This window comes from Chrysemys picta, chromosome 18, assembly GCF_011386835.1.
Source record: "Chrysemys picta bellii isolate R12L10 chromosome 18, ASM1138683v2, whole genome shotgun sequence".
Lineage (NCBI taxonomy): Eukaryota > Metazoa > Chordata > Testudines > Emydidae > Chrysemys > Chrysemys picta.
The window spans coordinates 24604681-24624819 of record NC_088808.1 but is presented as its reverse complement, the minus strand read 5'-3'; the positions used below and the strand labels follow the sequence as shown (position 1 = coordinate 24624819).

Sequence of the window (20139 nt, the reverse complement as noted above, 5' to 3'; positions counted from 1 at the left end):
TGACCCCGGCTCTGGCGCGCCGCTCCAAGTCAGCACCGGGCACTGCGGTGTCAGTGCACGGCGACCCTTTGGCGCCATCGACTAGTCGGCACCGCTCCCCGTCCACAGGGCACGCTAAGAAGGCTAGGATGAGGCCTTCTTCGCCACAGTACCAGAGTAAACCCGGGACAGAGGCTAGACCCATGTTGGGCAGTCCTCGATCCCCTCCGGCCTCTAGGCCTCCAACTGAAGTCGAGCGGAGTAGCCCGGCCCATTCAGAGCAGGCCTCCCCGGCTGTCCGGATGCCTTCTGCACCGGAGGCCCTGCAGGCGTCCCGGGATGTTATGTCCATGCCAGTACCAGGAGCACCGCCGATATCGGCCCCGCACTCCAGAGGCAAGCTGCTGCTGGGATCGCCGCAGTCACCCCTGGCTTGGTACCGGTCTTGGTCGACGGAACATTCCTGACACTGTTCGCTGCCCAGCGGCCGTTCAGGGCAAAGTCCACGTGGATCGCCCTCGACACCCACCAGGCTGTCAGGTTGGGTTCCGTCTGACCGAGACTCTCAGCACTACTCCACCTCGAGGCACAAACACCGACGGGACTGAGGCAGACATCGCCAAAGGTCCTCGTCTCGGAGGGGCTATCGTAGCCGGTCACGGCATGAACATCGACGTCGTTCCCGTTCAGTGTCCCGCTCTAGGACCCCGCCACAGCACTGCCTCCACAGCCCCGGGCAACGATCACCAGGGTCTCACCGTCGCAGGTCCGCCCACCAGAGCCGATCGTGGAGGAGCTGTTACAGACGGTACCGGTCCTGCACATCAGGATTGCGGTCCCGTGGTCAGCATCTCTCCCGGCACCGCCACTCCTCCCAGTCCAGGGACAGCAGCAGGTCGTATGTCAGCCCGGCCTCCCTTCGTAGTCATCAATGGATGGGCCAGGCCGAACAGCCGGCTCCGCTGGTGCCACAGCAGGTGCTGTGGCCCCGGGCTCCATAGCCAGCCCAGTGGTAGCAGTGGGCACAGTGGCCCCCGACGCAGCCCCCGACGGGGGCTCGCTCAGTGGCTGGAGCCTCAGAAGGACCATCAGCCTCCCTCTCCAGACCTCCGAGGAAGGAGTCGGTGGAACGTACATCCTCGGCACCATGCCCGGAGACCGACCAGGTGGTGGACCCTCCGGTGCCGGTGGGGACACAAAGTACCGCGCCAGCCTCCTCACTCTCCCCAGATGAGTCGATTACGGCCCCTCCGTCCTACAGGAGGATTTTAGGGCCCACCAAGAACTCTTAAAAAGGGTGGCATCAAGCCACCACCTCCAAGCAGAGGAGATGGAGGAGTCCTCAGACTCCCTGCTTAATGTACTGTCCTCCTCAGCACCGGGCAGGGTGGCCTTGCCTCTCCACGAAGGGGTAATGAAAATTTCAAATGCCCTCTGGCAAACCCCAACCTCATTGGCTGCCATCTCTAAGAGAGAGGAACGCAAGTATTTTGTGCCCGCCAGGGGGCATGAATATTTATACACCTACCCTGCTCCTAACTCCCTGGTGGCCGAGTCGGTCAACCACAGGGAACAGCAGGGCCAACAAACCCCTACCCCGAAAAATAAAGATTCAAGAAGCCTGGACTCATTTGGAAGAAAAGTTTATTCATCCTTGAGCTTCCAGTTATGGGTGGTGAACTGCCAGGCTCTCCTGGGCCGGTATGAGTTCAATCTGTGGGGCGGCTCCTGGGCCTAGGAGTGGTGGAAGCGGTATCCGGGGAGTTCAAAGGCAAGGGGTACTACTCCTGCTATTTCCTTATCCCGAAGACCAAAGTGGGGGCTCGGGCCCATCTTGGACCTGCGAGGCCTGAACCAGTACATGGTAAAGCTCAAGTTCTGCATGGTCTCCCTGGCCTCCATCATCCCCTCCCTGGATTCCGGGGACTGGTACGCCGCCCTCGATCTGCAGGACGTGTACTTCCACATTCATATATTCGAGGGGCACAGACGCTTCCTCTGTTTCATGGTGGGGCAGGAACACTACCAATTTACAGACCTCCCGTTTGGCCTGTCCACTGCCCCCAGGGTATTCACAAAATGTATGTTGGTGGTGGCGGCCTACCTCAGGCACCGGGGGGTCCAGATCTTCCCCTGTCTGGACAACTGGTTGGTCAAGGGTAGCTCCCGGTCGCAGGTGCGGGATCACATGGCGCTCCTTCTGTCCACATGCACTACTTTGGGTCTGTTAGTAAACCACACCAAGTCCACGTTTGTCCCGGTACAACGCATAGGGTTTATCAGGGCGTTCCTGGACGCCTCGTCGGCCAGAGCCTCCCTCCCACCGGACAGGTTTGAGACCCTGAAGGGGCTCATTGACACAGTCACGAGGTTTCCAGTGACAACAGCCAGAGCGGGCCTCCAGCTCTTGGGTGTCATGTCGGCGTGCACGTATGTGGTCCGTCACGCCAGACCCAGGATGAGGCCCCTCCAGCTCTGGTTGGCCTCGGAGTTCTCCCAGGCCAGGGACAGGATGGACAAAGTCCTCACAATGCCCAAACCAGTGATCACCTCCCTACGATGGTCCTCCCCGAAAAACATGCTCCAAGGGGTCCCGTTCAGGGGCAGGCCCCCATCGATGGAACTGGTGTCCGATGCGTCGGACCTGGGATGGGAGGCCCATGTGGGGAACGTTGAGTCCCAAGGTCTATGGTCGGCTCAGGATCTGACCCTCCACATAAACATCAAGGAGCTAAGGGCAATACGGCTGGCATGCATGGCCTTCTGCTCACACCTGCAGGGCCGGGTGGTCAGGGTCCTCATGGACAACATGGCCTTGATGTTCTACATCAACAGGCAAGGCGGGGCCCGATCCTCTGCCCTCTGCCGCGAAGCCCTCAGGCTATGGGACTTTTGTATAGCCCACGACATCTGCCTACAGGCCTACCATCTACCGGGCGCCCAGAACGTGTGGACGGATCACTTGAGCAGGGACTTCTCCTCTCAGCACAAGTGGTCTCTCCACCCAGAGGTGGTGCACAGACTTTTCCAAGTGTGGGGAACTCCCCAGGTGGACCTGTTCGTGACTCGCAGAACCATCGCTGTCCCTGGTTCTGCTGTGCGGGGAGGCTGGGATGGGGGACTATCTCCGATGCCTTCCTCCTGTCCTAGTCAAGCCAGTTTCTCTATGCCTTTCCCCCATTCCCGCTCATCGGCAATGTTCTGAAAAAGAAAGACAGACAAGGTCCAGGTCCTTCTGATTGCCCCGGCATGGCCCAGGCAGCATTGGTACGGGACCCTCACGGGCCTGGCGGTCGCCCCGTCATGACCATTGCTGTCCTGCCCGGACCTGCTCTCCCAGGACCAGGGCCACCTCCTCCACCCCAACCTAGCGGCACTCCACCTCACAGCATGGCTGCTCAATGGTTAGGCCGGGAAGAAAGGATGTGCTCGGAAGGGGTTCAGCGCGTCCTCCTAGAAAGCAGGCAGCCCTCCACCCACTAAGACTATTTGGCGAAGTGGTCTCAGTTTTCCTGATGAGCGGATGAGCAGGGCGTTTCCCCGGTGGCCGCCCAGATCCAGCTGATTCTGGACTACCTCCTCCACCTTAGAGCCTAGGACCTGGCACCCTCGTCAGTCAAGGTGCACCTGGCGGCCATATTGGCCTTCCATCCGCCGGTGCAGGGCCACACAGTATTCTCCCATGCTATTGACTGGCTGATTCCTTAAGGGGTTGGATTGTCTCTTCCCATATGTTAGGCCCCCAGTCCCGCAGTGGGACCTAAACCTGGTGTTGGCCTGTCTCACGGGGGCCCCGTTTGAGCTGCTAGCCACGTGCTCTTGTTCACACCTCTTGTGGAAGGCGGCCTTCCTGGTTGCAATCACGTCAGCTAGGCAGATCTTGGAACTCAGGGCCCTAATCTCAGAGTCCCTGTACATGGTCTTTTGTAAAGATAAGGTCCAGCTCCATCCACACCCTTCGTTCCTCCCGAAGGTGGTCTCCGCCTGTCACATGGGTCAGGACATTTTTCTGCTGGTCTTCTGCCCCAAGCCCCATGCGTCCAGTGAGGAGCGCTGCCTCCACACGCTGGATGTGAGACGGGCTCTGGCTTTCTACCTGGAGCGGACTAAGCCGTTCAGAAAGTCCTCGCAACTGTTCATCACCTCATCCGAGTGCATGAAGGGTCGGCCGATCTCCACTCAGCAGCTCTCCAACTGGATCACCTCGTGCATCGGTACCTGTTATGACCTGGCAGGAATCCCCTCACCGCCAATTGTGAGGGCACACTCGACTAGGGCGCAAGCCTCGTCGGCTGCCTCTTTAGCCCTTGTCCCCATTCAGGACATTTTTAGGGCTACCACATGGTCTTCAATTCAGACGTTCACCTCACATTATGCGATCGTCTCCCAGACCAGGGACGACACCGGGTTCGGCAGGGCTGTGCTCCGTCCCGAGAGTTTGTGAACTCCTACCCACCTCCAACGGATACAGCTTGGAATCTCCTATTGTGGAATACACATGAGCAATCACTCAAAGAAGAAAAGACAGTTGTCCTTTTCCGTAACTGGTGTTCTTCGAGATGTATTGCTTATGTCTATTCCACATCCTGCCCTCCATCTCCTCTGTCGGAGTTGTCTGGCAAGAAAGAACTGAGGGTGGGGGGAGCGCGCAGCGCCCCTTATACCATGCCATGGAGGTGCCACTCTAGGGGTCGCGGGGGGCTCTCTTCCCCCCTATGGATACTGCTAGGGGAAAAACTTCCAGCACCGGTGCATGTGGCGAGCATGCACACCTGCTCTGGAATAGAGATGAACAACGCATCTCGAAGAACACCAGTTACGGAAAAGGTAACTGTCTTTTCTTAAAGCCTAGGTTTTTCACAGTGTATTATTACCTCTACCTGTTCACTTCTCTTTTGTTTACATTCTGGGTTCAATACTCAAGCTGGTATGCTACAGTCAAGTTCTTCACTTTAGTGGCAAAACCGAATCCTCACCTGTATTTCTAGTGAGCCACACTTTAATGTAGCGTCTCCAGAAGATGAAGTAATGCCTTAGTTTGCATAGTTGCCTATCCGTATTGAATGAGTATCCAGACTAAGGCCAGTTCCATGCTACAAAGTTCTGTTGACATAACTGTATCTGTCTGGGATCTGAAAAGAGCACACCCCTAGCTATGCTGGCAAAACCAGAGTAGATGCTGCTGTGCTGTCAGAAAAGTGCTAATGTTGTTTGAGGAGGTGGTGTTACTGTAGCCTCAGGAAAAACTCCTTCTGTTAGCATATGCTGCGTCTACACTAGGGGGATCTGCTGGCAGAGCCGGACTGGTACGGCTGTATCAGCGGGGCCTGGGTAGTGTGGACTACTTAGCGTAATTGATAAATTCTGACAGATTATTTGAAAAGATAGAAATACATAAACTCTCTTCTTTTTTATGGCCTTGTAATAGCGATCACATATTTCCAGCAAATGTTTTCTATGGCAGTAATAAAAAAAAGTGGTAACAAGAATAATAAATATAGGTGCAGTTTAAACTCAAAAGAAATCACACTTTCAAAACCTAGGGTTGGAGCAATAAAGTTATAAATCATCTTTACTTGGAAAAGGAGAAAATTAAAATGCGGAAATACCTCAGACATTGACACAGAATGTTTATCAACTGGTTTTCTGTGAAGACTTCTGCTCCACTGCCCCGCCTGCTCCACACAGACCCATCCCTTGTCTCTTCCACTAAGCTAGAGCAGAGCTGTGATGTGGAGGAAAATGCCTCTTGTTCGCATCTGACCATCCACTGTCTGTCATGCATCCATTGCCTTGGCCATCAGGGGATGATTGCAAACTTTAAATTCCTCATTGTTCTCATGAGTATTTGTAGCATCACAAATACATACAGTACTTTAAAGAACACTTGAAATAATCCTCCTGCCTCAGGCGCGCTTGGTCTCCCTGGGGCAGTTATGACATGGATGCTAGGTGTGGAAGAATTTGAGGGGGTCGCAGGGAAAGGCTTTGCAAAAGGAGGGGGAAGGACTTATTCCGTGCAGTGTGTGTGGATGGTGACCGTAAATGAAGGCGAAAAGCCTTGGGAATGGTGATGCTCTTACAAAGAGGTCCCTTTCAGTGAAGTGGGGTTTTGCCCTACCAACAAAATACCCCGCACTTCTACATGAGTTTTCACTGTAATCCAAGAGGATGCATCTGGCCAAAACCCTCTTCTCTTTGTTTCCTCACTCCTGCTGTTGCAGAGCTCACAGGCTGCTGTCAGGAACCATGTCTTCACCTCGAAGGAGAGAGTTATTGCAGCACAACAAGCAGCCAGCGATTCAGCTTTACTCTTTCCCTACAGGATGGTGGGGTTCCTCCTTTTTCATTCCGATTTCCTACTGAGCCACAGCAGACGATGAGTGGGGAGAGGGTATTTCCCCCTTGGAATGCAGAATTTAACATTTGCCTGGGTACTGTGCTGCAGTCAAAGGGGATTAGCACAGAAGAACTGGTTTATAATTAGTCTGTGTGGTCCACTGGCTCAGATACAGGACTAGGAATCAGGAGTACTGGGGTTCTAGACCCAGTTGTGCCACTAGCCTCAGCAGGCTTAGTAAACACAATGGTAAAAACACGAAGTTGACACTAAACCTCCCACTAAACTGAAGGGAATATTTCTGTAGAATTCCCTAGTGGAGACAGCATTCTAGGGGGCACTATGAGAGAAGGGAGCAGTTGTGTATGGAAGCAGAGAGGGAAGCACACAAGGTGAGCCAGGGGTTCTCAAACTGGGGGTCGGGAGGTTCTTACATGGGGGTCGTGAACTGTCAGCCTCCACCCCAAACCCCGCTTTGCCTCCAGCATTTATAATGGTGTTAAATATATAAAAAGGTGTTTTTTAATTTATAAAGGGGGTTGCACTGAGAGGCTTGCTATGTGAAAGGGGTCACCAGTACAAAAGTTTGAGAGCCACTGTTGTATAGGGAGGTAGGGGGCAAGTCAAGTGTGCAGGGCCTTGGAAATAAGGATGAGGGCTTTGGGATGTCACAGGGATCACAAGGCACTGCGGGACCTTGAGGAAACATGGTTCCAGTACCGGGTGAGGAGAATGATTGTAGCTGAAGCAAGCTGGCTAACCTGGGGCTGCAGGGTGCAGATCGGGAAGATCAGGGACAAGTGGGTTGCATTAGTCAAGGCAGGAGCTGACCAGGACATAGACCGGGGTGAGCAAACTGTGGCTCGCGAGCCACATGCGGCTCGTTTACTGTTAAAGTGCAGCTTGCAGAGTCCCCCCATTCTCCACCTATCAGACTGGGGGTGAGCTCAGGACCTCTACCTTGCAGCGGGATGATGGGATAGGGGCTTCTGCACAGCAGAGAGGGGGATCTCAGGGCTTCAGCTGGAGTGGGGCTGAACCCTGAGCCCAGCAGGCGCCTACCGAGGGCCAAAGCCCTGAGCCCCAGCTCTCAAGTTTATGAAGATTGTTGTATAGGGCTCGGAGGGTCAGTAAGTTTGGCCACCCCAGCATACACCAAGGCTTTGGTGATGGGAATAAATAAGGGGAAAGTTGTAGAGAGACGTTCATTTAGTTCTTCAGTGACATTTTAATCTAGTCTGTCTCTTTATTTCTACCTGTCTTTAAATAGTTGAATTGCTGTTTGGCAGCAGAATTACAGCTCTCAGCATTCCACACAGATTGAAACATTGAGCTGAGTCTTCCCCCATCTCCATTTTTATCCTTATTGTAGCATTTATTTGTTTGCACACACAGCTGGGGTTTGGTTTGGTTTTTGTTTAAACACTTTAAAAAAATAAGTGTTTGAGTTTGTTTATTGTGCACATTCAACCCCTGACCAGTGTATTTTTCATTGCTATTGAAAGTTAATGGGGGCAAAATTGCATTCCAAAACATTTGAACCTGAAGTAGCCAGGGCTGAACTTAGTTGATCTCTGGTGATCGGTTCAATTTAGTTACGATTTTTAGCCATTAGGCTGGGGCTGAATGATGGTGATTTGGTTGAGGCCAAATGTCTGTAGAAAATTGGCTCTTTGATAAGAGCCCTGTTATCAGAGGGGGATACTTTCTCATTTACATTTAGATGAGTATTGATTATTTATTTACTCAGAGAAGTGAGATTCGTTCCCAATCTTATCTCTCTCGTCTCTGCTTGTCAGCAGAAAGAGAGATAAAGCTCCTGACATCAGACCAAGATAACAGCACTTTGTAGGAAAGATAAAAGTTGGAATGGGCCTTTTTCTAGTCTTGACTGAAAGGATAAGTTTTAAAAATTAGAACTGATGGGTCAGGCTTTCGAAACCCTTTCTGAAGGATTTGCAGTTTCACTAGGCAGCAGGCATGGTTTGTTATAATAGGCATGGCCTTTCTCCTTTTTTGAGGGAATTGTTTAATTCGATTATACTCTGCGGTTCTCATCACCAAGCGTAAATTTTATATTGTGCCATAGGAAGCTAAAGAATGACTGTTTCATGTAATTTTTTTTTAAATTCCTAATGATCTTCCTGCTATTTGAAGAGGCAGCTGCTGCAATGTTTAACACAATAACATAGTACAGTACAAATCTTTCTAGCAGCCACACCGAGGGGCAAATAAGCATTTTAACTGGTGGGATTGTGCATTATATAATTATATGCATTTAAATGTTGCATGCAAGTTTGATGTCTGTAGTCAAGATGTTTAGAGTATTGTTTTGTAAATGAATAGTTCTGCCTTTGTGATGAAGTTAGTACAGTTGTTCAACAGTTATTGATCAGTGAGTGTGTTAAAATCATTGCTAAAAGAGAAGAGTTGCTCTGTCTGTGCTAGCTTTTGCAATTCTTTGTGTTTAGGCACTTGCTCATATTTGCAGGATATTTTGCCCAGCAGTGTGGTCCAAAAATTAAGAAGATCAGTGTGCCCAAGGCAACTTGTCTGCAATGTCTGCTGGAATAGGGGTTCAACCTTAGCACCTCCTCCAAGAGCTAAAGAGAGCTTAGCCTATTGGGTATGTATTGTACCCTTGAATTAATCTCTTCTAGTCTTTGAATGAAAAATTATTTGCTTTCAGGTACAACTGCTTCATCTCTTCCCATTTTGGCTTAGTTCAGATCACGCTCCTGGTTCATACCCACCTCACTCCTTTCTCATTGGATGTATTAATATGCCAGGTTTGGTCACTCCACAGCTGCCCTGATTGCCCTTTCCCTGTGTAATTCCCTTGGAGTATTTTGGTGAACTAACAGAACAGGGATGGGGCTTGGAGGGCTCATAGTTGTCTTCTGCCCACAGCAGTTTTCCTCCTAGCACCTCAACTCCTAGTTTGATGGTGGGATGTCACCTGCTGTCCATCTTTGCCCATGTTAACGGTAGTGTGTGAAAATATACTGAACCACTGTATCAACCTGCTGCAGTTAGACCTGAGCTGTATGCTAAAGTAATAGTCCTTTTAGTTAATGGTAAGAGTTAAATGGAGGTACAGTGCTACTTACCTTTCATATGCCATGTTCTGAAGGGTTTCTTTTAAACTTGTGTGGAAATGTTTGCCTCAGGATTACAAAAATCCATAAAAATCCAACTTTGGTATTATAACTTGGAAATTCTCTTGAAATGCCCAGAGCAATATTTTGTTATTAGACCATTAAGTTACATGATATTTCCACTATAAATTCATCTTCTGAACATCTGAAATGAGTTTTCTATTTACTCAATACACCTGCTCCATAGAATCACCCTTCCATTTGTTGTTGTTGTTGTAACGTAGAGGTCATGTAGCTTTCTACACATTTTTGACATTTTAAACCCATTTCTAAAGGGTATGTACTGCCTAAAGACCCATTTACACTCTGATTATATAGTACTCACTTCTCCGAAGAATCTGTTCCAATAGAAATTGCCGCAGCAGCACCCTGTAGTGTTGCAGTTTTTCATTTGTTCAATCTTAAACGTCGTATCTCGTTTATAGTCAGACTGTATATTTATTAACTATTTTGGTGAATTTTACAGAATTGCGAAAATCCACAATTTGCTCCAAAATTGCCTCACTACTGGCAAGATGACACCAAAAGGTCTCCAGCTGCAATTGCTGGCGCCTTCTGCGCCATGCAGCTTGGCAGGGAGTGCATTGCGCAAAAATGGCATTGAGCCTATGGAAGTCATTTTCTTCTTCAACATGGATCCAGAGCCTGGAGAATCTGTGATCCATAGGGAGAGGATAAGCTGCTATCGAGCATTGATTTTTAATTCTCTCCCTCCATGATTCTTCATATCTGGTTCAGCAATAATTCTATGGGGATGGAGTCAACTTAGAAATCATACTGTTGTCTGCTTTTACCTGCTGTTGTCACCAGTCACACCTAAAATGGCAGTAACTGAGATTAAGAAAAACTACATTCTTGTCTGTGGTCTACACCAAATCTAGTCAATGTCACTGGTTCCCCTGTTCTTTGTGTGTGTCTTTCCCACAGCCTCAGGCAAAAGAAAGGTCCTTTAAGGAATTACCAAGTGATGGTGAAACCGCAGCTTTGGGCAGCGGATGGGTGGGAGTGCAGTGTGTAAAACTACATTTAACTCATTTCACAAAATTGACTTTTATTATTACCAACTTATCTGTGTGCCGGGCATCTCACCAGCAAACAAGAGTTTCTAATCTTAAACAGAAGGCAAAGGGTGTGAAGTGGGGTGTATACTGGTGTGGATTGCCCTGGGGGTAGACGAACCCAGAGTCTGAGGGCACCCTGGAGCTGTGCCCATGGAAAGCTCAGTGGAGGTGGGTTGGGGGCCCTGGTGGGACCCAGTGGAGGTGGAAGAAAAGGGAGAATGAGACTCAACTCTCCTCTCGGCCCTCTGCATCTGCTGGAAATCAAATAAACAAAGTCCCGTTAGCACACATGTAACTTCAATTTATTTTAAAAGGGTCACAGATACTGAGAGTTGAGGAATACATTCCTTTTCCCAAAACATTTCCATTTGTACATGGCCCTGGTACTAGTTTGCAGCATGTGGGAAAACTGAGTAAACCGTACCAGGTTTGAAGTACTCATGGATCTGGGATTCACGTGATACACTCTTTCAGTTCTCATTGTACAGATTATGGTCTGTTAAGAAAATTACAATAACCTTAATGCTGGTCTGATCTCTGCAGCACAGATCTCTTGTGTTGTTTGCAAATAGAGAAAGATTTGCAAAATACTTATCTCTTATGCTGCAAGATTAAGAATTAAGATTTGGATTTAAGCAGCCAGTTCATGAAAATTCGAATCAGAGGCTACAAATCGCTCTGCCCACTTTGTTCATTGTGTATGTTCTGCAGTTGTTTGGGGACCATTGGAGATTACTCTCTACTATTCCCTTATAGCAAGATGGACTAAGCAGGTAGTTTTTGCACTCTGTCTGAATCTCCTTTACCTTGTCAGTTTAAACACCTACGACAACATTTAAACCCAGACTGAGTGATTGATTTGGTATTTATTTGAAGTTTATCCTCAGTACGTTCCGCTTTTCCTTCTGTCTGACAAACCAGGCCTTACTTATTTTCAGTTTTTGAGACAGATTTGCAATGGCTCAAGTCTTGTAGAAGAAGGAAGATGGTGCCGTACATACTTTTTTGCTCCTTTTGCTATTTGTGCTTAGATAAAACATCTCTGCTTTTTCTTGGAGTGCAATTTGTTTTATAAATGCTTGGAACCAGCTACGTGTGCAATTGCTGATTGTGCTGGGCACAGAGGGAAGAGTTGTGCTTTCCTCTTGTGGCCTGCAAATAGCCTGGCCCTGCATCTGTTCTGAAAGTCACCAGGAATAAGGAGACTCCATTTTACAGAAGAATAATGCACTATTTCAAGAGCAAAATACACTCAGAACATGCGGTGTGCTCTTCACATGGCTTCTGGGGAAACACAATGAGGAGCTGTAATTGAAACTATGCTGTAGTAAATTTAAATGAATTGGCTAACAAATTCCCTCTCTGAGGCATGCCATCTGAGGCTAAAAGGCTTAATTTTTTTTTGTTTTAAATATTTCTGAATGCTTTACTGACTTTGAATTATCATAGTATAAGATGAAATACTTAGCCACTAATAGAGAAGGAATATATTTCATGATTTCACTTTTAACAGTTTTGCTGTATTAAGATCCTGTTTAGAGACCCTTCAGATCACTAAAAAGACGTCGTTACGTAGTCAGCCTGGTAGACCAGCTGCTATTTTAAGTGATTTGAGAAAACAATTTTTTATTGTGGACACTTTTGCTTCTCTCGCCTTGATGGGACGTGTGCATTGAAGGGTATTTTTATACTGCAGTTAGACACTCAGGCTTGCAGGGCTCAGGCTAAGGGGCTGTTTAATTGCAGTGTAGATGTTCAGGCTCATTCTGGAGCCTGGGCTCTAGGATCCTACGAGGTAGGAGGGTCCCAGAGCTTAAGCTATAGTCCAAGCCAGAACGTCTACACCACAATTAAACAGCCCCTTAGCCAGAACCCTGTGAGCCTGAATCAGCTGGCATGGGCCAGTATACAGACCTGAAGTGTCACAGGTATAGCGGCAGCTTTTCCTTGTTTAGGTAGCTTTGCAGTGTACAAGTAGCTACTTTGACATTTTTGCATGGTCTAAGAGAGTTAATGAAAATAATGATTTAATCTAATAGTTACTGTTTGCCTTAGAAATTAGGTGTTCTTTAAATTATCAGTGGCATTTTTGGCCAGATTTTGGGGGCCAGAAGGAAGGACTTTAACCATCAGCACAAATGGGCTAATTAGCTTTTTAAAGTATTAAAAGTCTTCTTAAAATGCTTTTTTTCAGTGGAATCGTTGGAGAGGTTTTCCACTGGACGGTCACCATTCAGCTTTGTCACACAGCAGTAACACTAACCGAAAGTGCTTGTGCTGTAGCAGCCATTTGTATTGTAGCGACTTGCTGTCCATCAAGGGGCACTCATCCACTATGGCTGGTGCTATCCTTTGTGTCGTGTGCATTAAGGGATCGGGTTGAGGACATACCTTACTAATTGAAATGGGTTTCTTGGATAAAATTATTTTTCTGGACTCTCAGCAACTGTGCACCAAACTACGTAATCATTGGTTCATCTTTTGAGAGAGAAAACAGAGGTCCTAGCCCAGTGGAACAATCAATGTAAACAAACTGTTTAGCGGCCTGCCAGTGGATTACCCTGATGGGCCACGGGTTGCCCACCACTGTCCTAGCCACTTGTGTTCATTAACACCCCAATGGTACTTTTTGCAAGAGTAGGGGTATTAGCTGTGATGTTTCAATCAATCTACTTAGGAAGTGACATTCTGCTACCTACATTTCCTCTGCAGTTTCATTTACAGAAGTTATGTGTTTCATACTCTTCTAATTCGCTGCATAGTGTTTCTCTGCGCTTTTGAAACAGCCCTTCTGTAACACCCCAGAAATGGCTTCATTTCACTAATGGGAGAAGTGTTCCCTGTATGTAGTTTTATTTCAGTGTAAGGTGTACAACTGTGATCTGTAGGAATGAAAGACACAAGAAGACATCTATTTGTCATCACGATCATTTATTAAAATACTTTGTATAGCTTGGAAAACACTAACTTTCAAATAAACACCATTCTTTTCAGTGCTTTGAATTAACGGGTATAGGGAGATTGACACTTGAATCTTGGGGAAAAATCTAGTTAAGTGAAACGTATTTGAAAGTAATTGGTTTGAAACAGCAGCAGTCCACATTTGTATCTGATTCAATCTCCATATGTACTGCATTTGTTTATATTCAGCAGTAACGCTAACCGTATTCAGATCTCGGATAGAACGATGGATTCATATATATACCGGTCACCCTTGCTGCTGCTTGCAGCCATTGAGGTATTCTCTGATCTCAGACTCCATCTAGCATTGGGACCTGTTACCGGAAACTGTAGAAACAATGATAACTGGAAAGGCTCATTCCTGTGTACAAAGTCTGTCACATTATCTAGAGTTAATGTGGAAAATAGCACTGGGTCACCACTGCTAATGTCTAAAATGGCAGTGCCAGTCTTGTGAGGATTAGAAGTCTAGGCTGTCACAAGACACAAAATGAGCAGGAAGAAGAAATATCCCAGGATTGTAGAGCCGAGTTTCACAATGAAATGAAATCCATAATATAAATTTCTCTTGCAAACCGACCCCCACCCTTGCCTGCTCCCCAACTGTCTCAAGGTACAGCATACACTCTGAGGCCCTCTATTGTCCTGGTCATGGTCACCTTTGCTTTAGTGGCTCGTCAGTACAATCACAACCTTTCCTGCCATTTTAAATCCACCCTTGTGTCTGTGTGCGTGCACATCCGTTTGAGCCTGCAGTAAGGAATGCATAGTTTTTTATGCCGGGCTGGGAGTGAGAAGCACTCAGATAAGCAAAGTAGCACTGTGTGTCTTTACATGGGAATTGTTTAGCTATACAGCAGTGCATCTGCTTTCTCTTCAGAATGTTCTTCAGCTTCCAGACAGTATGTGAGAATAGCTCCATCTCTGAGGCAAAGTGCAGGCCAACTACCTTTCACAACAGGCCAGTTTCCACTAGATACAGAATGGCTGGGAAGACTGAGTCAAAGAAAGCTGCATTTTACTTTTTCTAAGGACAGTTTGAGGTCCAAATAAACAACTTTACTGCCAGTGAGAGAACCTAGGTGGGGATACAGGTGGATAGATAAAGCTAGTTGGGTGTAAGTCAGAAGGGTTTGTTGATATTTTTTGTTGGCAGTGAAGTAGGCAGGAAATGTCACACTGTGGGCAGTGACTGGGATAGTCTGTTTCCATGCACTTTCTAAGCATACCATCGTCCACTCCTTTATTACTCCTTTATTTTTTTTCCTGGTGGACAGGAACTTTAGACATAAACAACCATCAATTTTACCTCTTGAGTTTAAGTATTGTTAACTGACCCTGATAAGCTGTCTTTTAATTAGAATCCAGAAAATTTTACAAGTTATTTTATGTTTCAGGTCCTCAGTATCGTCTGGAGAAGCAGAGTGAACCCAATGTCCCAGTAGACTTAGACTGTACCTTGGAGAGCCAGAGCACTTTGGAATTCTGCCTTGTCCGAGAGAACAGTATGTTTGCCCTTTTCACTCTTGCTCTTGTAAATTGCTTAAGCTCACATAAGTTATGTATTCTGGAACACAGGCTGTACCGGCTGGGCGAGCAAGTTTTGAAGAGGCTCTGTTTCCTAAGGCACTTTTCAACTGTGCCAAAAGAATATTCCAAAGTGAAATGATTGATTTCATACCTTTTGGTAAATAGTCTGCATCCTGTTTATCACTTCTTGATTAATCTTTTTCTGTTAAAACTCTGTTCTGTAAAGTTATGACCAACTGTGAAAAACACTTGAAATATAAAGCTTTTTCTGTTGCAAGCACAGAATAAAGTTATTGGTCTGCTATACATTTTACCATGTCAATACTGCTGCCCAAGAAGCAGCAGCTTTTAACCTCTAAAAGAAATTAATCATGTAGATGTAACTAGAGCAGAGGTTTAGAGGTGGTGTTTATCTAAGTGTGGAGACAAATTGTTTTCTCTCCAGATATGCAAAAACATTACTTTTGGGGTTTGTTTTGTTTTATTTTTATAAGTTTCACAAAATTTGTTGGAGACAAATGTAAAGTTTTCCCCCTTTTGGTTCATCCCTCTGTCTTTCCAACTTTTCCAGTGGCCAAGCTCTCAGTTTAGTTTTCCTCTCACTTCTATGCAACACTCTTTTTTCTTTTTTCCCTTCATTAGTCAGAAAACTGGTGGCATTTATGATCTCAGTTAAACCCATGCTAAGAGGTTTTCTGTTGCGAAGAGTGGCGATTGGAGCTCTTGCTGAAGAGCATGGAATTTCTGGTTTCCTTACAAAGATTAAATCCTTTCATTTATGCTTATAAGGCTATAAATTTCTTCCTGAATTTCCCCACCAAGGATATGACATAGAAAAGTGATGGAGCATTAGTGGGATAACTCCAACCTCATGTGCCAGGTATGTGGTGCTGACCCCCATTTAACAAATGGCAGAATTGAGACTTTGAGCTGAAGTGACTTGACTAATAGCAACTCAGTGTCAGAGTTGAGATTAGACTTCATGTTTCTGGCTCCCATGTTCAGAGTGGATGGACTTCGCTCCTGAGACCTTCTTCATGCTTCACCTTTATTTCTGTGCCCTTTTGTTCTAGAGTACTTCAGGGAGAAACCCTACAAAAGTTGGAAGAGCTTCTTTAAGGGTTTATCTTCACTATGGAGGTAAGTTGACCTAAGTTGCGCTACTCCAGCTACATGAATAACGTAGCTGGAGTCGACGTAACTTCGGTCGACTTACCCCGGTGTCTTCACTGCACTGCGTCAAATGGAAACGCTCTCCAGTCGACTTCTCTTACTCTTCTCGGGGAGCTGGAGTACCGGGGTCAACTGGAGAGCACTCTACCGTCGATTGAGAGGGTCTTCACTAGACCTGCTAAATTGATCCCTGCTGCATCAATGGCAGCAGCATCGGTCTCCCCATAGAGAAGAGCAGCCCTGAATGTGCAAACACAATCGTTTGAATCTTGTTAAGTAAATCAGACTGTCCCCTAATCCTATCTTGGGGTTTATATATGAATTGTTTAATATTTCTTTGAGTATATCTCTGAACTGTTCCTTTTGTATGAACTTTACATTTCATAAAGTAAACAGTGTAATATTAAATTGTTCTTGCATGTACCAGCTCTTTTCCTGAACCAAAGCCGGCATTGATCATATTTTTGGCAATCTTGCCTCTTTCATTTAAAATATAACCAAACTCTTGAACCTGAACTGTCTGATTCAAAGCTGAATACACACCTTGCACTTCCAGACCTATCTGTACAGTGTCGGGCAAGAATGCATAGTGTAGCCCACAGCCATGAGAACTGTGGTGTGATCCTCTGAGTTCTCCCCAGCGAAGCAGGGTCATACCAGGTCAGTACTTGGATGGGAAGCCTCTAAGAAACATCTAGGTGGTGGTGATTCAATAGGTGGCCCTGTCCTTCCCTCTGGTCAGCACTGAACCAGTACCCCAGCATGGTGCAGTAGTAACTCTCCCATTAGGGCGGCTGAGAAAGTAAACTCACCTGAATTCCAGTTCTTTCAGCCACTATCAGCTGTCTAGCGGATCCCTGTCGCTTTTCCCTGAAAAATTTTTGTGGAGGCTGATGCTCTAGCAGGGTTTGGTAACCTTTCAGAAGTGGTGTGCCGAGTCTTCATTTATTCACTCTGATTTAAGGTTTCGCGTGCCAGTAACACATTTCAATGTTTAGAAGGTCTCTTTCTATAAGTCTATAATATATAACTAAACAATTGTTGTATGTAAAGTAAATAAGGTTTTTAAAATGTTTAAGAAGCTTCATTTAAAATTAAATTAAAATGCAGAGCCCCCCCCGGGCCGGTGGCCATGACCCGGGCAGTGTGAGTGCCACTGAAAATCAGTTCACGTGCCGCCTTCGGCACGCATGCCATAGGTTGCCTACCCCCGGGCTAGTGCACTCCGACTCCCCCCGATGCCCATTCCTTTAAGGAGCCCCAAGGTTTCAGCGAACTTAACAGAACAACTGAGCAGCCATGCCGTCGTTAATGAATGAGCTCATGGCGCCTGTGCTGAAACCACATACACCACCCTGCCTAAAACTGTGACCTAGAATCACTAGTTGGATGGCAGCGTTTGGCCTTGGGGTGCTGCAGGTGCTGTCTTTTGGATGAGATGTCAAATAGTCTGTGATTACTTGTGGTCGTTAATAAAATAATAATTTAATCATTGGTTTTCGTCAGCTCCAACTCTGATGTGTAGCGTATAGGTCTGGGACAATGCAAAACAGAAACTGATAGGTGTAAATCAAAACTTTACATCAAATAGAATTAGCTATATTGTATGTTAGGTCTGATTTAAAATTATTTCTCTTTAACTTAGTTATGTATTCGGATAGAGAAGAATCTCAATTAGAAGAGCTATTTAATAAATGTGCTCATTTATTTTTTCACATGGAGCCAAACAGATGCTAGTAAAATAGATGCCAGTTTTCTTTGGGCGAATGTATACTTTATATTTCATGGGATTAAGTGGAAACAGAAAACTTTTCATTAATAGAAATGCACGTGCAAAAATCTCCTAAACGTCTAGCATTTACTAGACATGCTCAAACTAATAATCTCCCAAATTTGGAACTTTTTAACTTACATTCAGATTTATATTTAAACTGAATGCCTGTATTTTGCTATGTGAAATGCTTTTATGCAAAACAGGAAATTCTTCATTGCTAATTTAGTTTGTTCTCTCCATCCTGCTTCTGGAAAGTTCCTCTTTCTCATTTTACCATTAGGTAGTAATTAGTATTCAAGGGAAATTGGTCTTAATATATTAAAATTGGTTAAGTGCCTTTAGACCTGTACCAAAGCCAATGTCTTATTGGAAAATGTAATTGGGGACTCTGTGTATGTAATTAATTGAATTACAATTAAGAACTTTCATTAAGCAATATACTAGTACATTAAAGTAATAAGGGGACATTTTTGCAATGGAGTTAACCTTGTATTTTTGTTTTATTGAGGAAATACATATTTGCTTGCTCTTGAATATGTCATCTATTTAATATTTTAAGTAGCCATACTACAGCTGATACTTCTGTAGTATCTTTGAGATTAGTAGTCTGTCATTTTCACATGCCAGCTAATGCCTCGTGTTTTGAGTTGGACTCCATACTTTGTTCCTGGAGGCCTTGTAGGCACATCACTAGAAATGTCTAGACATGTGCCTCCATTCTGATGTTTCTTTTACTGTTTTATCTTTTTCACCATTTGAAAATCAGTTCTTCTGATGATATACCTCATTCATCGCCTGAACTAAGTGCAGTTATGATGTTAGTGAGAGTGATCTTCCCAAAATAATTTCAGCTTTGCACATGAACAAAAACCTTACTCCTGTACTGATCTGTGGTGTAGGTGTTGTCCCTGCATTCTCCCTGGTGTTGTGGCACTGCACTGAGCAGCTCTGCCTCAGTTTCCCCAGTAGAGTCTTCAGCACTCTTTGGTTATGGAGGTGGCTTAGCTCTCTGGCCTAGTCACCGAGAGAGTTCAACCCCCTGCTGGGGTGATGGAGTCCTTAGGTGAAAATCCAATATAAACACAAACCAAAAGAACCTTTGGCCGTGTTGGGCTCTGTTTTCAGTCCCTTTCCTTTCTTGTGGACCCTAGCTGCATCAGCTTGTCTTAATGCCCACCAATGGGTTCCTGGTAATAATTCAGATAGTCTATATCATGCCTAGTTTCCACCGAGGCATGGAGACTTGAGCCTCCAGTCAGATCCTGGGCCCAGCCAGGCTTCTCTCTCACCATCACACCAGTCTGCTCTTCTTCATGGTCCTCCCCAGCTGAGCTGTGCTCCCTCTTCTTCCAGGCCAGACACCTGGCACAGGTATAGCAGCGCTCCTAGGCACTAGTGCCCTACAAATAATGAGAAGAATGAACCCAGCTCATAAGAGATTATCTGAGGTCTGTCTCATAGACTTCATGGTTCTTCCTGAGGGGAAAAGCCACCTTCAGGGCTCTCAGATACACAATCCCTAAGGCAATGATGGAATGTTTTCTTCTCTCAGGTATATAATTTCAGTTTGTTATTGTGATATTTGGTTCCTAAGAAGCAACAGACCCCTTTTTGTCTGGGTCATAAATAACTGTGTCCCCACTGTGGGTGTGTCAGATCAGAATGACATGCCTCTTATTTCTTTCTAGAAACCATGATCAGGAGATGGGCATCTGACCTCCCTGGAGCCTGTTTCCTCACATCTCCTGTTGTCAAGCACATAGTGAAAATATATTTGTTTTTCTTATTTGTTTTACTTCATACAGTTCTCATCTTTCTTGATGCTATGTTTCTGCAATACATGATCTTAAAAGCTTTTCTCACTTTTGATTTCTGCCTCTTTCGCACAGGAAATCCCTGTATCATTTGTAGGAACCTAACTTTACAGAACAACATGATGGTGTTTTGCCTCTAGTTAAATAGATAATGAAAGAGCACAACATGCCAAGGTAGTTGTAAACTTAACCCCTTTGATCTTTAGTAGCCACTTTTTGGAATAGTATCTTTTCCCCCAATGAGATACTTGGGCTTCATCTATACTGCACTTTCTGAAGAAAAAACACCCCGACGGACAAAAGTTTTACTGAGAAAAAGCACTGGTGTGGACAGTGTTTTGCCAGCAGG

At 45.9% G+C, this 20139-nt stretch overlaps 1 protein-coding gene across 12 annotated transcripts in view; it reads left to right on the top strand.

Annotated features, from left to right (window-relative positions):
• The window catches only part of MAPKAP1 (MAPK associated protein 1), a 154569-nt gene that overhangs the window by 107423 nt on the left and 27007 nt on the right, over positions 1–20139 (top strand). For 4 of the 12 annotated variants that reach the window (XM_008172297.4, XM_005279421.5, XM_005279419.5 and 1 more), the window contains one exon: positions 14897–15004. The exons of 2 other annotated variants lie outside the window; for them this stretch is intronic. In XM_008172297.4, the coding sequence (XP_008170519.1) occupies positions 14897–15004 (108 nt within the window). Of the gene's footprint in view, positions 1–6203; positions 6309–7589; positions 8946–14896; positions 15005–20139 lie in introns of those variants that run through there. 6 more of the 12 variants (XR_010593586.1, XR_010593585.1, XR_010593582.1 and 3 more) reach the window with 5 other exon arrangements.